Genomic DNA, 20920 nt, shown 5'->3' with positions numbered 1-20920 from the left:
CATAAAGTTTTATTGGTATAGGATCACAGTCATTCATTTACATATTATCTATAGTTGCTTTCACACTACAGCAGCAGAGTTGGGAAGACCATGTGAAGTGGCACCCTCATCGCCTTGCACTGCTGCTCAGCTCACTACAAATTGCAGTGATGCAGTTACTACAGTTACTGTTACATGGGAATTTCAAGTACATGGTATTTCATATGCCATGAGAATACAATGACACTTTTTTTATTGCCAGTACATACCCATCATGTAAAAAAAAAAAAAGCCAAAACAATCGCCCACCAAAAAAGAGATTAAAAAAGGTTTTATTACAATTTTTCAGGTTTAGGGTCAAAACTGAAATTTTTCTGAAAAAGAACCACTCTCCATTATTACCAAACACAGAATGGTTTTGGAATTTAGCTTTCGCTTCAGTTTGATAATATTTCTTAACAAATTCAAACCAAAATTAGGAAGCAAAATAGCACTTAGATGAAAAATTTATACTGTAGTAAAGGTATTTCGACAAACATTTGAATCACAAATAATGTCAAGCTGCTCAGTACACTTCCTGTGCTGTCAAAAGTTAAAACAAGAAATGAGATTGCCATTCCCATACAAACATGTAGCACATCTATTCTCCAAGCTCAAACTAAAGTTCAGAAGCATTTTCAGACCTTGATGCAAGTGCAAAAGAAACTTCCATGTTTCAAAATCCATTTAACTGTGCAATTAAGTAGCTTCCACTTAACCTTCAAACAGAAATGATTAATAGGTAATGCAATGACATGATAAAAGGCAAATATCTAGAGAAAAATCTATAAGAATTTTATATATGCCTTCTAAGCAATTAATACACATAATTAAAAGCATATGCTGGAGAAATGATAACACTTTTTTGGAGTACTTGTCTGTGTGAAAAGACATTTTCAATGATGAAATACGTAAAATTTCATTCTATATCAGCACTAACAGATGAATATTTGCGATTGATTTTGATAGGGAACACTAACTTTGAATTCCAATTAAATGTTATCACCCAAAAAAAAGAATCCCATTCTTCTCATTAGTAGATCTCTATTACAAAAAATTATGCATTATCATACTTTGAATTTTATCACTAAAAAAACTTGTGGAAATTTGGGGTTTTTTTTCCTCTTATATAAGTACCTACATAACATTTTCCATTCTTGCCTCAGTCCACAAAACCTAAAATATTTATTATCTGGCCCTTTATACAAAAAATTTGCCAGCTCCTTATCTAGTTCAAATAATAATATCCAAAAAAGAATCCTAACTATAAAGCCTTAACAAGTAGTCGTTCAACATTTGCCTTTAAAGGCCCCCTTGAAAGATGATGATAAAAAAAAAGAAAGACGATGATAACTTCTTAAAACAAGTCATTCATTTTTATACATCGGTTACAACTTTTGGCCACTGTTCCTAATTCTGTCCCCAGGAACCAAGCAGAATCAGTATAATCTCTACTCTACAAGCTAACCATTTCAAATACTTCAAGAAAAACTATCTGGTGTCCCCAGCCCTTCTCCTTTCTAAATTAATTCCCAATTCCTCTAAATAAATTCCTCCAAATCATTCTCTCCTTCATAGGGCAGGAAATAAGTTCCTAAAAACAAAGAAAATTTAATGAAGTTTGGTCTATGCTACCTCATTACATAGAATCCACATCAACATTCATATCTACTCAGAACTGAGTATTACTTCATCACATAAGGATTAATAATAATTAGTATTTATACATTACTTTTAAGTTTGCAAAGCACTTTACATGTTATCTCGTAGGTGCTCCCCATTCTACAGATGAAGAAACTATAGTGAGAGAGATCAAATGACACAACTAGTAAGGGACTGAGAAAGAATTCAAATTTAGGTCTTTCTTGACTCCAAGTCCGGTCCTACACCACCTGAGAGAAGTTTGAAAGGCACACCTATCTATGGACCCTACTCTTAATGTCAGCAGCACTACAATTTGCTCTGTTCCCCAAGTCTGAAATCTTGGGTATCACTGTACCTTTGGCTCTTACTTCTGTTTCTCCTCTCACATCTATTCAGTTACCAAATTCTGTTGATTTTGCCTCTACAACATCTCCCTGAGTCCTCACTTCTCTATTCTGACCTACCTGTACATTAATAGTCTTTTCAAAGGTCTTCCATTCTCCACTCTAATCCATTCTTCATAAAACTGCCAGATTCTCCTCACACATGGATCTATTCATGTCACTCCTCTCTTCAAAAACCTTTAGTAGTTCCCTCTTGTCTTCTAGATTCTTATCCATTCCTGACAACCCAACTCAAGTATTTTCTCTTTTTTTTTTTTTTTTGCTTTTTGGAGGGCAATTGGGGTTAAGTAACTTGCCCAAGGTCACACGGCTAGGTTGTCTGTGTGTGTGTGCGCGCGCGCGTGTTAAGTGTCTGAGGTCAGATCCGAACTCAGGTCCTCCTGACTCCAGGGCCAGCACTCTACTCACTGCCCCAACCAGCCGCCCCAGTATTTTCTCTTCTTATGCAATCTTCTATGATCCCCAATGTCAGGGATAACCTCCCCCTCCAGCCCCCAACAAAAAAATCATAGAGTCTCAAAAAGTTGAAAGGAACCTGTAGCGGCAAGCACCCCAAGCGTCCTCAGGGTGGCTGCCCATAAAGGTTCTTGGATCTGCTTTGATAAAGGAAAGCAACTCAAAATGGGTTAACAAGCTTACTTTAATCAGTCAGACATATATCGTTTACTTGGTTCAGGGGAAAAAGGTCAGCACCCCGAACTTCAAAGTATACAGGCAGAATTATCAAGACAGAAACAGATCAAGTAGACAGATTTCCAAACTGTCCAACCATTACATCCATACCCAGTCAACATCTGGGTTTCCACATCTGGGTTTTTCAAAGGGGGGGGGGGGGCCTGGACAACGGCTTCCCAGAATACAGATCAAATCACAGAACACTTCTCAAAGTGAGCCCCCAAAACAAAGCTACATATCAGGGCTTATATAGCCTTCTCCTGGCTCAGAGAATGTAACAACCTTATTGACTCATTGGCCAATCAAGAAGTATCTACTGAAAAACAAGCCTCCCACCCTAGGCTTCAGGTGCACTTTAGCCTAGGGGCAGGGAAGATCTTCCAAATTTGCATTCCCATTACAGAACCCCAGAGGAAGATAATATAGTCCAACCTCTAACATGAAAGGGAAACACCTCCAACTCAGAGCTAACAAGGGGTCTTTTAGCCTAAGCCTCAAGCACTCCAGGCAGAGAGAACCTGAAAATGCTTGAAATCAGGAGAATACACCTCCCAGGGTTCTCTTTAAGATTCAAATGCAATAATATCACATGCGATAATATTTGTAAAGCACTTAGTACAGTGCCTGGCACATAGTAGGTGCTATAGAAATTCTAGTTATTGTTATTGTTGTTGTTATTAAATGGGTTAAATCATAGCTTAAGACATTTACTAGCTATGTGACCTTGATCACTTGGGATCACAGTCTTGGTTTCCTCATTTATAAATTGCAAGAATATCAACCATACCTCACAGGAAGAAAGCACTTGCAAAGCACTTATATATAAATGTGAATAATAATGGAAATTATAATCTCCTGAGCAACCCATTCCACTTTTAGATAGTTCTGTTAGGAAGTTTTCCTTACATCAAGTCTTAATAAGCCTCTGTAACATCATTCTCACAAGAACAGAAATAATACCGTTCTTAATTCAATTCTTTGGGTCCAAAGAAAACAAGTCTAATCCCTCTTCCATACAAGAGCCCTTAAAATAATTAAGAGATAGCAATTATGTTACTCTTAAAGTCTTTTCTCCTAAAGGTGACAAGCCCAGTTACTTCAACCACTCCTCACATAATATACACTCACTTGCTATTCTGATCACCCTCTTCTGGAAGCACTCCAGTTTGCCAGCATTCTTTGCAAAATATAATGCCCCAAACTAAGCACAATACTCCAGATGTGATCTGGCAGAGTACAACAGGACCTCACACAGCACTTTATTTTTCACTTCTCTAATATATGTATTATGAACCCCTGTAAATTGCTGTTTTCTAGCGCTTTCCCTTTGTGATTATCTCCAATTTATCCTTTCTATAGTTGGTTCCTATTGTCTCCAGAGTGAAATTCAAACTCCTTTGCCTGGCATGCAAAGGCACCACAATATGGCACCATGCTACCTTTCCAGTCTTATCTCATTCTTCCCTTAACACTTACTATAAACTTCAGTTAAACTCAATTATACTCTTTTCCCCACATACACCCATAATTTCCTTGTCTCCATGTCTCTGCTCATTCTGTTCCCTATGCCTAGAAAACCTTCCCTTCCCTTCTTTGGTGGATTCCTATCAATCCTTGACAGCCCAGTTGAAATACCATCTCTTCTATGAAATGTTCCATGATCCCCAAGATCAGTAACAACTGATGTTGTTTGCATGTTTCTTTAAACTATGAACTCCTTGAAAATAGGAATTTGCCTTTCTTTGTATCCCCCAACTCTAAGCACAGTTCCTGGCACAATGAAGGTACTTAATAAATGCTTATTAACTTGACTCAACTAGGAATGTCTTAGCCCCTTAACAGAATAAAACCAAAAAGGTAGAATCATATCTTAGCTAAATGTCCACCCTCCCCACCAAGGACTTAGTACATTATTGTTCCTTCCTTCCTTGAATTAAATGAATTACAATATATATGAAGATTATGATCAAAGCATAAAACTACAATTCCAAGGTATGTCATTCTGTAGAGAATAGTAGTAAGGAAAAGTATAGCTCAGGGAAAGCTGTCATATGTCTATTGCATTTCCTCCCACCAACTTTCCAAAAGCAGATTATGATTCTTCAGGTTTCCATCATCAAGTGGGAATTTTAGCATTACTAAACCATAAGAATAAGTGACCAAATCCATTTCAAGAATTAAGCATGTAGAATCCTAATCATACAAAAGAAATCAAAAACAAAAAAAAAGTGGGAAGAAAAGACAATTTAAAACATTTACAAATTGGTCTGAAAGGTTTCTTTGCATGGATTTGCTATGCAAAAATACTAGTGGAAATAAACTGGCTCTTTTCCACAACCTCCTCTCTATATCATTTTGTTATAAACACTTTTAGATAACCAAAAAAACAGTTAAGTTGTGATTCTAAATCTGTGCTTTGAGGATCTATAGAAGTTTAATAAATATTACCTAGGATTCACTGATCTAAAATGAAATTAGCACTAGGACATACCTACTAGAAAAAAGAAATAGAAATATTTCTACATTGCAATAAAGATATCTTTGACTAATCTCTCCTGCACTCTCTCAAAGTCTAAAACAGTACAAAAATTAATTACAGAAAATTACTTAACATAATTATGATTTTATGTAACTCCCAAATTTCTGAATTGCAATTTCACATACACCATCCTATAGAAAGGCATCCCAAACTTATGAAAATTTGAAAAGATCATGCGAATTCAGAAGTCATTTCCTGCTGCTATTAACAATGCCCTCCAGTCACCACCAGAATTATTTTCTTCTTCCAGCTTGTCAGTCATGGCCTCCTTCCTCTTGCCACAACTATGTTCCTATTATTTCTGTTGGATGAGAAGCTTCTTTAAATGTAGGACTAATCTGTGACTCCTCTCTTCCTTTTTTATAACCTAGCATTGGAGGGAACATGATACTAAGGATCTCCCTGATCAGGAAATAACAGATCAATTTCCTGAAGAAAACTCCTTTGACACAGTAACTCTTAAGAATGCAATCTCTGCCATGGAAACCGGGGGTCTAATGAAACATCTGACACACCTTTAACTCCTACAGATGGTCCAGGAAATTTCCATTGGTGACAAACATATTTCCCTAATTGAAAAAAAAAAATCCCTGAAAAAGTGACTAGGAAATGGAACTAGTTTAATATGTGCCAGGTTAGGCACTGGGGACAGAGTAACAAAAATGACAAAGTCTGGAAGGCCCTTGGAAATTGTTCATCTAGGCAGGGGTGGGGAACCTGTGGCCTCAAGTGCAGCCTTTTTGACTGAATCCAAACTTCACAGAAAACTTGAATACCTAGAGGGTCGCATGTGGCCTCAAGGCCACAGGTTCCCTACCCCTGATTCTAGTCCAACCCATCATCTGATAGATGAGTAAACTGAGGTCCAGAGAAGTTAAGTGACTTGACACAGGTAAGGAAGTGGCAGCAGCCTAGATTTGAAACCACTTCCTTTGACTCCAAAGCCAGTTCTCTTTCCCCTGTACCACTCAAGACAGTAATGTCAATGCAGATAACATGCCAAGATAGGCTTATCAATCAACAAGCATTTATTATGTGCCAGGCACTATGACAGGCACTGGGGACACAAAAATGAAACCGTCACTGCCCCCAAGGAGCTTACATTCTATTAAGGAAAAAACAGGTACAAGTAAACACAAAGAAAACAGAATTTTTAGAAGGGGGCATCAGTGGTGAGATCAAATGTCACTTTAGTCAAGCAGTGAAAGGATTAAGGTATTCTACTAAGTTGAGATGAGTAGGGGATGCGAAAGCATAGAGAATGGAGATAGAATGTTATTTATGAGAACCATGGAGTGTTTAAAGGAGAACAGTGGGCTAGCATCTGACTGAAAAAGTATATAAACCTCAGAAGAATTTACATCTGATCCCAGAGGCAACAGGAAGCCCCTGGAATTTTTTGAGCAGGGAAATGACAAGGTCAAACCTATGCTGCAGAATAGTACTTTGGCAGCTTTGTGAGAGATGAACTGGAATGGAAAGAACTAAATACATGAAACCAATTAGAAGAGTGTTGCAATAGTCCAGGCAAGAGGTGACTAGGCCTGAACTAAGTGGAGAGCATGTGAGAGGCAAGACAAGGACAGATATGAGAAATTTTTGGAGCTTAAAAATCTGGGTGATTAGAAAAATGGTGATGTCTTAGAAGAATTATAGAATAGAGGGAGCAGGAGAGAGATAGAGAAAATGAATTGCTTTGAACATGTTAACTTGAGATGCTTACCAGTGGGAAATGTCCAATTAGCAGTTGGTGATGCAGGACATGAGCTCAAAAGAGAAAAGAATACATATAAAAAGGAGTCATCTAGGGGAGGCTAGGTGGCGCAGTGAATAGAGCACCAGCCCTGAAGTCAGGAGGACCTTAGTTCAAATCCAGCCTCAGACACTTAACACTTACTTACTAGCCATGTGACCTTGGGCAAGTCACTTAACCCCAATAGCCCTGCCCTTCCCCCTACAAAAAGCAAAAAAAAAAAAAAAAGTCTTCTGCTTAGAAATAAATGAATACATGGGAATGAATGAGATCACTAAGAGAAAGGATATGGCAGAGAAGACAACAAGAACCAGAGGAGAACATTGAGGTATACCTACAGTTGCGGTGATGAGTATGATGCCCCAGCAAGAGACTGAGAAGAAATGGCAGGCCAGAAAACCCAGACAGTATAAGATCATAAAAACCCAGAATTGGAGAAGGTACAGAGTAAGAGACATGGTCAACCAAGTGCCAAACACTGCAGAGATACTGAAGTTAATTTACAGACTTAGCATTATACCAAACCACCAAGAGGATACTTTACAGTTACACAACATAACAACTAACTTAATTTGGAGTAAAAAAATCTAGAATATCAAAGGGAAAAAGTGGGGGGGGAAAGTAGCACATGCAGACATCAAACTATATTACAAAGCAGTAATCATTAAAACAATGTTACACTGATTAAAAAAAAAAAGAAAAGCAGATCAATGAAACAGATTAGGCAAGGAACTATCAGAAATAACTGAACTCATTATGTCAGTGCTTGATAAACCAAAAAACTTAAGTTACCCAGGAAAAAAATTTCCTTATTTGACAAGAATTGTGGGGGAAACCAAAAAGCAATCTGGCAAAAATTAGGCTTAGACAAATATCTTACACCATAGAGCAAAATAAATGTAAAGATACATTACCTATACATTAAAGATGATATCATTAAAAAAAAACTAGAAGAGAAACCAATCAGATACCTTTCATAAACATGGATAAAAGAATTCTTATCCAATTAGAGAATAGATAAAAAATAATTTCCAATTACATGAAATTGAAAAACTTTTGCAAGAAGAAATCAATGCATCTAGGATAAGAAGAAGAAAACCAATCAAGTGGGGAGTAAATCCTTTATATCAAATATATCTGATATAGATATGATATTAAGCTATATCTATCTACATATCTATATAAAACCAAAAATCTCTTCCAAATAGATAAATGATTAAGGAATATAAAGTCTTCAAAAAGAACTGCAAACTACTAAAATAAAGTATATTCTAAATCACTAGTAAGAGAAATGCAAATCAAAACTACCCTGAGGTTTTATCTCACATCCAACTAGTTGGCAAAGATGACAAAAGATAAGAATAGTCAATATTGAAAGATGGGAATACTGATGAATTTTTCGTAGAGCTGTTAATTGGTCTAACCATTCTGGAAAGAAATTTGGAATTATGCAGAGAGTGGCTAAAATGTTCATACCTTTAGACCTTAAGATCCCACTTCTAGGCATATACCCCAAGGTTCAATAACAAAAAGATTCTCTATACAACAAAATATTTATGGTAACACTTTTTGTGTTAGCAAATAAATGGAAACAAAGTAAATATTGATTGGGGGATGACTAAACATAAATGTACTTCAATATTACCTGTGATGTAAGAAAAACTGAGTAAGATGCAAAATGAAGTAAGCAAAGTCAAGAAAACAATATATCCAATGATTCCAAAAATGTAAATGGGAAGAACCACCAAAAAAAAAAAAAAAGGAAATGTTTTGAAATTACAAAGACCAAGTTTGGCTCCAAAGAAGAGATATGAGAATGCAGGTTTCCCCTTCCCCTTCTCTAGAGTTTGGGGAACCTATGTGTGGAACACTAAATATAAAATCAGCTTTTTCAATATGCTAGTTTTGCTGAGCTTTTAAAATTCTTTAATATAAGAAATGTACTGTTAATAAAAGGCACAGTTCAAGGGGAAGTAACTCTAAACAAAAGATATCAACAAAAAATGTATTTTAAAAAATGAGCATTAAGAAAAGCCTAACCTGGGGGCAATTAAGAGATCATTAATAATTTTGGAGAGAGCAATTTTAAGTGAGTGATGAAGCTAAAAGCAAGACTACAAAGCAAGTGAAAGGAAAAGTAAAGGCAACAAAAGTGCAGACAATTTTTTTCTAGGAATTTAGCTATAAACTGGAGGAGAGCTACAGAGAGCAGCTTGAAGAAATGGTCAAGTCAAGTGAAGGGACACCTAGGCATATTTACAAGTAGCAAGGAAAGAACTAGTACCTAAGAGTGAGACAGAAGTTTGAAGAGGGAGAGGAGATCACAGGGAACCTAAAAGAGATGAAAGTAAGTGTACAAGTAGAAGGATCGTCCTTAGTAAGAAGGGCACTTATCCTTTATACCAATCTTTAATAGAAAGGAAGGGGGATGATTTGATTTTGAGATTCAAAGTGGGAAGAGGGAGCTCACTGTGAATGCCTTCTATTTTCCTCAGTCAAGTGAGAGGTGAGGTCCTTTGCTAAGAAGTGAAAGAGAAAGGGGGGAGAGGTTAGGTTTGAGAGAACACTTTCAACAACCTTACTAGAATAGATTAAGAATAGGTCACCCCATAAAAATAATTAGAAGAGAATGAGATAAATTACCTTTCACAACTATGACCACAGGAGGAATTCTTTACCAAAGGATAGAAACAACAAAAGATGAAATAAATCATTTATATTAAATAATACTGAAAAACTTGCATCAAATACTTGATTAGGATCTAATATTTAAGACATAAATGGAGAAACAAAAATGCAATACCAAGGACCACTAACCATTGGACACAAAGAAAGGATTCTCAAGAGAATGTCTACAAACTACTGAAAAATTACTTTAAATAATAAGAAAAATGCAAAAATAACTCTGAGATTTTTACCTTGCATATAACAAACTGGCAAAAATGTTAAGACTGAAGTATTGGGGCAAATACACTGCTGAATAAGCTATGACCTGATTTAACCATTATGGAAAACAAATTGAGGGGCGGCTAGGTGGCTCAGCGAGTAAGAGCACCGGCTCCAGTGTCGGGATGACCTGGATCAAATCCGGGCTCAGATACTCAGCACCACACTCAGAAATAATAACTGGCCGTGTAACCTTGAGCAAGTTACTTAACCCCAATTGCTTAAAAAAAAAAAAATTGAAATTATGCTTAAATAAAAGTGACTGATATACCCACATCCTTTTTGATACAGCCATCTCACTTAGACACAAAAATACTCACAGCAGCACTTTCTTCATGAAAGAACTAGAAATAAAGTTGGTAGGGGTGACTAGATGGAGCTGGCCCTCAAGTGAGGAGGACCTAAGTTCAAATCAGGCCTCAGACATTCATTAGCCGTATCACCTTGGGCAAGTCGCTTAATCCCAATTGCCTGCCTCTACCCTCCAAAAAGTAAAAAAAAAAAAAAAAAAAAAAAAAAGTTAGGTTCCTATCAATTGTGAAATGGGTAAACAAATTGTGGTACATGAATTGTTTTTGTTTTGCACCAAAACTGTAATTTAGTGTTAAGGCAGGTGTCAAAAGATACTTATCCAACCAGATTAAAATGTAATTGGGAAATATTTAGCAAAATAAAAATACCATACTACATAGATAATGTTAATTTGTAGCTTTCTAAGTCAATATGTAACCATTAGAATACATTTCTATTTGAGTTTGACTGGTATAAGGAATTCCCCATGAGTTCTGCCAGTGTAGATCAGAACTTGCTCTGTATTTTACAAACTTAGAGAACTGCCTAGGACTAAGAGGTTCCATGACTTTCCCAGGTATGTTACAGCTCTCCATCCACTATGCTCAACAGCCCATATGTATCAAAGGCAAGAACTGAAACCAAGTATTTCTAATTCTGAGGCTGGCTATTCACTATGGTACTTCCATTACATTCATGCATCTCATATAGTACTTTGAAAGGTACCCTATCTTAATATACTATAATAAACAACAAATAGAAGAATTCAGAAGCATGGGAAGACTTCTATGAAACTGACAAACAGTAAAGTAAGGAAACCAGGAAAATAAGATACACAATGAATACAATAATGTAAAAGGAAAGAACAAAAAAGCTAAACAATATCATTATAATGACCAAGTTTAACCCTGAAAAAGAATTGAGAAAATATATCTTCCTCCCTTATTTGAAGAGGTCAGGGTCTAAAGTTGTGGAACTTGCATATAGTCTCAAACTCTGTTGATGCGTTAGCTCTACTGAACTGCTTTTTTTCCTCCTTTTAAAATCAAGAGATAGGGTAGCGGGTAGGGAGGTATAGATATGTAATGTGATGCAAAAACTGAAGCTGTCTGTTTCTTTAAACTGGAAAGTGAAGCAAATGAAGGGATTGGGGGTGAAGTGGAGAGGCGGTTGGCTTGGTATAAGTACTGAACAATGGAGGGACTGCAGAGGCCACTATGAGGCAAAAGAGATTTAAGACCAGTAAGATACCAAGAGAGACAGAATAATAACTGAGTAAAGTCCAATGTAGGAAATTCTGAATTCTTAATCACTAAATCAGAACACTGGTGGATGATGGTAAGATCTATGTGTAGCTGAGGTAGAAGATGTAGGTGTAGGTAAATGGAAGCTAAAGGAGTTAATGAACTGGTAAACCACAGTGTTCAAGGGAGCATTAATAGGTATAGTGAAACCCTCTAGACGAGGCAAGGGTTCTGGTGAATTTTATGAACTGACCTGAAGGTTGACAAGATAACCACAACCAGGATCTGGTTAAAGTCACAAATCCAGAAGGAATGTACCTCTAGGGAAGACAAGGTGCCAAGCAGCAAAGATCTAGAAGAACAATGGTAAGCAAGGAGGATGCCTGTTCCACCTTCCTGGATACAGAGTAATAAGGAGGAAAGAGAAAATGAAAAAGATGTATTCATTGCTGCAGGGGACTGCCATAGGTCCTGTAGGTCTTCTGGAGGTCAGGTCTCCATGAGTACCAGAAGATGAAAAGGACATGAGAAGAAAAGCTCTAAGAAGGAAAGTGTGGTAATGATAAAACAAGGAGGTTCCAGAGAACACAAGGAATTGGAAGGGATAGGGCTAAAGTGCATATGGAAGAAAGACTAGGGTAGAGTAGCAAGTGACAGAAGTGGATTTTGCTTAGGCAGCTGGGGATTCTGTTATCACCTAGATTGGGAGAGGAAGAGATGAACACAGTACCTTATGAATGTAGTGTTCATCCCCAAAAAGGAGCATGGGTCTAGTGCTACCAAATCTGTCTAAAGGTGAAGTCCTGATAGCAAGAAACAAAGTAAGGAAACAAACACAGAAAAAGTGCAAGTCATAAGGATAAGTATAACAAATCTAGGAGCACAATTCCTTAAAAAAAAAAACACTGGAACAAGAATAGACATTCAAATTCCTATTAGAATTTTTACCTATGAAATGTTTTGTAATCATTTGTCAAGCGGAATATACTTTACATCTCTATTATAAACTGTAATCAGCACTTCCATGTTAAACAGTTAACACTGTATAATTAATGCAACTAACTCCCAAACACTTCAGACTCTTATTCACTATTTCTTTTTATTTTTCTATTTGGCATTTAAGAGTGAAGCCTTACAGCACTAAGAGATCAAATGACAAGGAACCACTACATCAATGAATGGCAAATGGATCCCCCTCACCCCAAAACGTCTTCCCCCATCTTTTAAGTGATAGATGTCTACAACATTTCTTTTCTTGACTATGTGACCCTAACCAGCACCTTAATCTCTCAGTGCCCCCAGAAAATCTCTAAGACTATTAATTGCACAGCATTTGCTAAATTTCCTCACTAAAAATAAAAATGAAAACAGAGACTATCTGTATATTTCATTACGGAAAGGAGAGATACAAAGACTATGTCGATGATGCATAAGCCTTCACTAAAGGCATTATAAAAATGTAAAATACATCCTATCATCTATATAGAGATTAAATACTTCATGAGTTACCTACAGTCAATACTTAACAAAAAAGTAGGATGTCTCATGTGTCCAAATAAAAAATGAGGAAGCTTGAAGTTTATCTACTAACCAAATTTAACCGATTTACTTTTCAAAATAGTGGTTTCAGGTCCTCTTAAGAAGTAGAATAGAATTCTACTCCATTTTATCCCATTTCTAGAATTACCAAAGGAAATTTTAATCCCAGGGTTGTTCCTGGACCACTCAGAAAGTATCCACAGCACTGCCATCAACTAGTCCCCATTCAGGAAATCGATATTAAAGGCTGTATTTTAGAGAAAGGCAGCACAGTACAATGAATAGAGTTTTGTTTCAAAGCCAGGAGGACCTGAATTCAAGTCCCATCTCTGACACATATTGGCACTGTGACCCTGGGCAAATCACTTAACCTCCCAGTGCTCTAGGCAAATTTCTAAAACTAATAGTTGCAGAGCAGGTACCAAGAGGCACCGGATCTTCCTCACCAGAGAGTTCTTCATACCAGTGAAATCACAGGTCCAGTCTCTATTCTTACATAGAAGTATCTATGTAGTACGTCCTAAAACCATGTACAAAAGATTTTAGACTAGTTGTGATAATGAGAGGCATTATGTCACAAGTAATTGAATAACTGAACATTATTCCAAGTATCCATGGAAATTAAGGAACCATGAAAAAACTCAACTAAGCACAATGCTTGATCATTCTGTTTAGACCTAACTTTTATAATGCACATCTAATTCAACTGCCAAAAAAAATGCAAGTTTCATGACTGAAGAGTTATATGGTGGCTAGTAATTTTAAAAACTGTGCCTACTACTGAGCCACAAACCTTCTGGTAAAGAGTCCATGGGGACGGCCAGGTGGCACCGGCCCAGGGGTCGGGAGACCCGGGATTGGTTCTGGCCTCAGATACTTGGTACCCACACAAAATAACTGGCCGTGTAACCTTGAGCAAGTTACTTAACCCCAATTGCTTTAAAAAAAAAGTCTATAACATGAACCTTTACTTTCTTCCCTCTATGGACATCAAAAAGTAATAAACTGTAATAAACAGTTAAGAAAAACACAAATAGTCCAAGAGGTTGTGCCAATCCCACTAGATGGCACTAAGAGGGGCAAGTCACTGTTTTCTGAAAATGCAAGTAAAACCTCTCAGGCCTTTGCAAAACTGAAATCTTTCATGGGTTCTTCAAAAGCATTACTATGAATATCCTGAACCCCAGTAGGAATTCAAGGTGGGGAATAAACTTTCCCAAAAAAGCATCCTCTTCACTCCAGTTCCCTTCCTTCATCTCAAATAGGGGCACATGAGGGCTATGATGACTTACTAATGACAGGTAAAATAACCTGAAAGCCACTACAAAATGCAACTGTTTTCTTCAAATTCTATTTATGATATAATTTACTAAAAAGTTTCTTTCAGTTTCCTTGATATCACAAACTCTTCTACCTGTTCCTTTTGGAACATCATTCCTTTCAATCAATATAGTTTTGTTATTGGGAAATAATAAAAACCATATACAATGAATGGTATAAAAATAGGTACGGGTTTTTTCCCTTTGCAGAGATACCAAAGCAGAATTTCCCATTTTGCAGTCAGAAGGCTACTACTACATTAAGATTTCCTGCCACTAGATAAACTTTTCCACAATCTTAATTTGAGCACTGAACCTGTCATTCCTCCTCCATCTCCTCCCTCACACTCCTTTCATACATATATAGTCATTTTTAATCTTAAAAACTCGAACAGTGAAGGACAGATCATGGAATCTAAAATTGAATGGGATCTCAAACATCATCTAGTCATAGCATAATAGATTAGAGCTGGAAGAGACCTCAGAGGCCATCTAACCAACCTCTCTTTCCCCACATACTCCCATCATTTTACAGATAAGGAAACCCAGGAAAGTTAAGTGATTTACCCAAGGTTATACATGTAGTATAGAATAGCAAAGAATAACAATTGTTTTCATTTATACAGTGCTTTAAAGTTTAAAAAGTTGTTACAAACTAGTGGTTATCTAACTTGATGCCCCAAATATATATACTTTTAATATACATATATATGTACAACCAATACTTAGTATGAATTAGTTCACATTTCTCTCTCACAAATATCTAACGTAACACTCACTCTTAATAAATCATCTATCCTTCCCTATTTCTCCAGAACAGAACTTGTAGTTTTCTATCATGTTTTTTTCTACCACAGTATTCCAATCTCCTTATTTTAAAGACAAAATGAAATTAAATGACTTATAAAATGTTGCACTGGTAGTAAGCAATACAGCTAACAATGAATCAATGAATGAAAAAGCACTTACTATGGAGAAGACACAATGTTTAGTAAGCACTGAAGAAGCAAATACAAAAAAATGGGACAGTCTCAAACAACAAAGAGCTCACATTCTAGTAGGGGGAGACCACACACCTAGAAAAGTGACCCAGGAAGGGCATTTTGGTCAGTTTTGGTATAATCAGCCACTGAACACTCAACTGACAAGCTCTTTCCAATAGCAAAACTGATCTAAGTACTCAAAACTCCAAGCCACACCAATAATAACAAAGTCCAATAAATTTAAGCGCCAAACAACTTGGTCATAAACTTACACTATATAATATCTAGGAACATTATTCTCCATGAGGACATTAAAGCAAGAAACTGGACGTATATGGTTTTCTAAATCAAAATATCCTTTGAGTATGCAAATGAACCAAAGAGTAGTATTTTTCCAACAGAAAAATCTCTCATGCAATAATATCTTAGCTGAAGGTACAGGGTACTCCTTAATCACATTTACTAATAACAATCAGCACATGAAACCTGACTACACAATGTTTAAGTATATAGCTTCTTCAGATTGTTACAAAAATCAGGAAAAGTAGATTTAAATGCCTATAATCCCTAAAGAGAACAAGAGCTACAAAGCTTGCACTAAGTTCATCAATCATTTATATCATTAATAACCCAATCATTTAACACCAGCAACCAAATTTGTATCAGAGATTCATATACACAGATGCACATCAAAGTATGGAGAAGCACTCAGGAGAGTGCTTTCTTCTACTTTCTACCTTAATAAGAATTCACAAACAAAGCTTAATCTTAAATAGGTTTGTTTTGTGCAATCAATTCACCAACCAGTTATGATACATGTCCAATGACAGCAATCCTCGGTACTACCTCCAAGCAAAAGCTAATTTACTAAAGCAAAGAATGGTCTACCATATGGTGATCCACAAATGAAAATTTTTTTTAAAATTCAATCCACACTTCTTGAACCCAAGTCATCTGGGACTTTGGATTGTTAATGGCCTTTAAATTTAAGAAAACGTAATAGAATACATATTACTCAAAATAATACACCTTCCACTACTTAATCTCATTCTATTCTCCAAACCTCCCCTAAAGAAAATTAAACTATAAACTATAATGGAGAAAGCAGGCTAAATGGGCAACTAAGTAGAATCTGCTATGTTGTGGAATAAGGACTTTGTAGACTTATGATCAATACTATATTGTACAAGTACTGAAAAAAGTCACAAACTAGAAAGTTTAAGAACTACAATGTACATGATACTACTATATGATGCATAGTAATTTACCCAAGAAAAACAGAAAAGGTTAACAAACGTGAAGTTAAACCTGACAACAGGTGCGTGTATTTTTAAAAATAAAATCAGTGGTACCGAAAAAGAAAAAATCTGATTTACAGAAAGTATGTCAGTGACTAGCAGAGACAGAACCAAAAATACAGTCTAAACTAAGCTGTTCTCAAGTAGGTGAACCATTCCAATTCATTCACAATTCATTCACACATGTACATCTACATATATATACAGATAACATCAGTGTTTAATATAGACTAGGAAATGTGTTCATTAGCATCACTTTTACTCACCTTACTAACACCCACTCCAGTAAACCTGGCCTCTAATAGTTCTTGCCGCCTTGGGTCCAAGCTATGCAATTCTTCCATCATTTCTAGTAGAAAAAGAAAAAAAGATATGAGTATGAAAATTTCAAAATGGTAAAAACAGGCTTTATGTCTGACAAAATTCAAGAGTGACTTTATCATTGAATGGTCAAGTGAATTAACCCCCTCAAAGTAATAAAGTATGCATTAAGTAATAAATTTTATTATGCTACAAAGAAAATAAAACAGTATTTAGAAATCATCTTTTATAATTTTAAGAATATCTTATTCACCCTTAAATCTGAGAAACTTTAGCTGTTAAGACAGAAATATCTTCATCCTTTCTTAAAACTTCTCTGAAGTTGGGAAAAGCAGAGGCAAAGGGTAAAGGAAATAAGGGCTTGCCCCCTGCCCTGCAAGAAAAGATATACTAAGCATATGAATCTGGGTAGGTGGCTTTAGATTTTTCTTTCCCTAAGAGATAAAGATATGAATCATTAATGATAATGTCATAAGACTATAGAATGAATCAGAAGCCACAGACAACTCTAAATAATACTATGATTTCTCTGAAGAGGTCTCAGGAGAAAATGCCTTGCTCATTTTTAATGTAATGGGGCACTGATGATAAAGTCATCTTTCAGTGAAAGTAGAGCAAACATATCCATACATAAAACCATCCTTTTTCTAATTCTTTTTTTCTGACCACTCCCTGCAGCACTGTATTTCCCTAGACTCTACACATCTGTCTTTTAACACTCCTTCCAAACAGGGAGGGGCAAGAGTACACCATATTTAAAATTGCTCTCATTACTAAAAAACATACCAGCTACTTTCAGCAAACCTATTCATTTATATTCATGGACTAACCTCTGCAAATAAGACCCACAGGAAATCCCTGACACAAAATCTGGGGGTGGGGGGTGGGAGCAGAAGAGATGTACCACTATTACAGTTGACACCTTCAAAAACACAGTTAACCAGTTAAGAGGATGCAAATAGGGGAGGGGATGGGAAGAGGAGGGGTGATAGGATGACTTTAAAGTTCAGTGGACCCATGATTCAAACCTCTCCTTGGCAAGCTAACATGCCTACAATTTCCAGTAACAACCAATATATACATCCTTCCAGTTTCATTTCCCTTCCCTTGCTGAATGAAGAGCCTAGGCCATAGAAGATAGAAATGGTAGATATTCTAAAGTTTCACCGCACCTTCCCCCTACCCCCATTACACACACACATAAACACACTGTAGTGTAGCGGAATTCTCCTAGGCGGGAGGGGCGGTAAATACCACAAAAGACTTTCAGCTCCCCTCAAATAACCGGCCTTCCTCGAAGTCTCGCCCTTCTCATTAACTGAGGCCGGTTTCGTCAAGGCTGCATCCTTCTTTCAAACTACGAGATCCATCGGATCTTTTCCAACTCCCATCCCCGGTCCAGGCCTACAAAATAACGCCTCGGCAGTTGCTACGTTTAATGTCAAATCACGTTTGGGAAAAAAAAAAATGCCCCTCGTCCCTCTCCAGCCTCGGCTCCAGGCGAGCCCCAGAGCCGGGCCAGGGACCTAGCCGCTTGCCCGTCTGCCTGCCCAGGGCCTCGTAGCGCCGCCGTCGGCTGGGGCCTGCTCGCGGAGCCCACTGCCAGCCGCCGCAAACTTTCCCCAACTTCGGCCCCACCTGTCAGGCAGGGCAGAGCAGGGCAGGAAGGTTAGAGGGCGAGCGGCCGGGGACCTCGGGGGTCGAAGTGCGCTCCTCGGTCTGGGTTTGCCCAGGCTCTCCCAGCAGCTCCCACCCGGAGCCGCTGCGGGGCCTTGGCCCGAGAAGCCTCGGGCCCAGTTCCCGGATCCATGTGCGCCAGGGGGCCCAGGGACGGTTACGAGAGCCCCGGGCCCTCCCGGCCCAGCCTCGGCCTCAACCCCGGTCCCGGCCCCGGCCCGGCGCCTGCCCCCGCCCCGGGCTTGGCTCGGCCGAGCTCTCACCTGCCGCCGCCGCCGCCGCCGCTCCTCCCTGGAGGGGCCCCGACCCAACCCGACCCGGCTCCGGGCCGCTCCGCTCTTCCCCTGGGCAGGCCCGGGGCGGAGCCGGGGCCTCTCCTGAGCGCCGCAACCCCCCGCCCGGGCAGCCGCCGCCGGCGCCGGGCTCCACGCGAGGGCGGGCGGGCGGGGGAGGGAAGGAGGGAGGGAGGGAGGGAAACGGGGAGGGGGAGGGGGCGGGGAGGCCGCAGATCCCCGGGCTCGCGTACCGAGTCGGCCGCCCGAAGGGGGCTGGGGCCGGGGAGGCCGTGGGGGGCCGCGGAACCGGCCTCCTGGCGCCGGACAAAGGCCGGGGAAGGCGCGGGGGGGGGGGGGGGGGGGTGGCAGACGCGGAGGTGGGGCGGGGGGGGGGGGGGGGGGAGGCGACGCCGGGGGGGGGGGGGGCTGGGCTGAGGAGGGTCGGAACCGCAGAAGCCTAGGACCCGCCTCCGGCCCCTTAATCCGGATCGGTTCGGTCCGGATTAGTAGTGATAGGTGTAAACACACTAGTGAAACCGCGTGTTCCCTCGCGAGATTTGCACGGTGAAGAGGCGGGGGGGGGGGTGGGGGGGGGGTAGTAGTTGTACCGGTGCTGGTGGCCTTGGTAGCCGGTGTGGGAAGGGGGGGGGGGTGACAGAGCCGCGGGGGGGGGGGGGGGGGGGGGAGGGAGAGTGGTGGGGGAGGGAGCGTCCTGCTGCCCGGACCGCGCCTCAGCCAATCAGCAACCGGGCTGGGCCGGCGGGCAGGGGTTAACGCGGCGCCCCGGCGGAGGAGGCCATAGTGGCCGCTGCCTGGCACAGCAGCTTTGAGAGGGAGGTGGGCTAGCCGGCTGGCGGCCTCCGGCCCAGTCGGGAAAAACAGGATTTGGCTCCTGGAACGCACCCTCTGGCTGCAGTGGCTGCGGCTCCCCGGGACAGGGTCTCTGGAGGGGGTCCTCGGCGCCCTCCCTCCCCAAGAAGTCTTTGTGTCACCAGCAAATGCCTCCTCGCACACGCCGCTCTGGGATGACTGGCTGGAGAGGGGAGCGGGGGGGTGAAATGTACTCCCCCTCCTCCCCATCCCGGGGGTCTCGCGGGCTGTCTCTTGGAATCCCGGGGCTCCGCAGGTTCTAATCCCAAGGGAGCTAGAGCTGCCTCGCTGAGGGAAGGGTTCTAGAGTTGAGTCCTTAGACTGGGGGGGGAGGAGTTGGGGTTTCGGAGCATCCCCCAGCCCTCCCCACCCAGGTAATTGGATTTTTTCCCCCCAATTTTATTAATATTAACTGGTCTGGCCTACCCCGTGCTCACGAGTCTGCCACCCACCGCCAGTCCCCAGCTGAACCTCCTCCCCGCCTTGCGACCCCTTCCTTCCCTCTTTTGAAAGTTGGCAACCATTAATTCCACGTGGAACGTTGTCGGAGCGAGCCCACTTGAGGGACAAAAGGTTCCCTGGGGCCCAAACGCGCCCCCATACCCACAATTATGCAGCCGTCTGAAAGCGGCAGGGGAGGAGGGATTAGGCACAGCAAAGGCTCTCCTCCCAAAGGTGCCCGAAAGGAGCTTACATTTCAACTTTTAGTAAAAACATTGAACTGTGAGGGCACCCCTGAGGGCCTGGGGAGAGGGGAAGGGGAATGGGATAAACAGCCCTGCCCCCATCAGTGAGAAGTTTTCCCCTCCCATTGTGTAGTAAGAAAGTTGAAAGGAATACTTAACATCCACACAAAATAACGGGCGTGTAACCTTGAGCAAGTTACTTAACCCCAATTGCTTTAAAAAAAAAAAAGTTGAAAGGAGGAGGAGTTGGTCTGCCAGTAGTAGGCCATACTTAAAATGGGGGTTTGTGTACTGGGGTGAAAATAGTAGCCATTCTTATCATCAAGTACAGAAGAAAGAAAGACATTCTGATCAGGCTCCCATCCAGGACGGCTGGGAGATTAGCGTCAATAAAAATGTCCTCTTTTTATTTTCCTCCACAACTTCCTCCATCAGACT

At 40.1% G+C, this 20920-nt stretch overlaps 1 protein-coding gene across 4 annotated transcripts in view; it reads right to left on the bottom strand.

The window, feature by feature from the left end:
- TLK2 (tousled like kinase 2) overlaps window positions 1–19972 on the bottom strand; it is a 188758-nt gene extending 168786 nt beyond the window's left edge. For 2 of the 4 annotated variants that reach the window (XM_069076229.1, XM_069076232.1), the window contains exons 1-2: window positions 18915–19056; window positions 16920–17002 (exon numbers count right to left, since the gene is read on the bottom strand). In XM_069076229.1, coding sequence (XP_068932330.1) covers window positions 16920–17000 — 81 coding nt within the window. In that variant the 5' untranslated portion in view covers window positions 17001–17002; window positions 18915–19056. Of the gene's footprint in view, window positions 1–16919; window positions 17003–18228; window positions 18479–18914; window positions 19057–19829 lie in introns of those variants that run through there. The other 2 variants (XM_069076230.1, XM_069076231.1) reach the window with 2 other exon arrangements.
- Window positions 19973–20920: the final 948 nt, after the last annotated feature.

Source organism: Petaurus breviceps, unplaced genomic scaffold (genome assembly GCF_028583685.1).
Source record: "Petaurus breviceps papuanus isolate PSGF00001 unplaced genomic scaffold, PetGlider_PUasm1.0 90925, whole genome shotgun sequence".
NCBI classification, from domain to species: Eukaryota; Metazoa; Chordata; class Mammalia; order Diprotodontia; family Petauridae; genus Petaurus; species Petaurus breviceps.
This window is presented reverse-complemented; position numbering and strand designations above follow the sequence as displayed.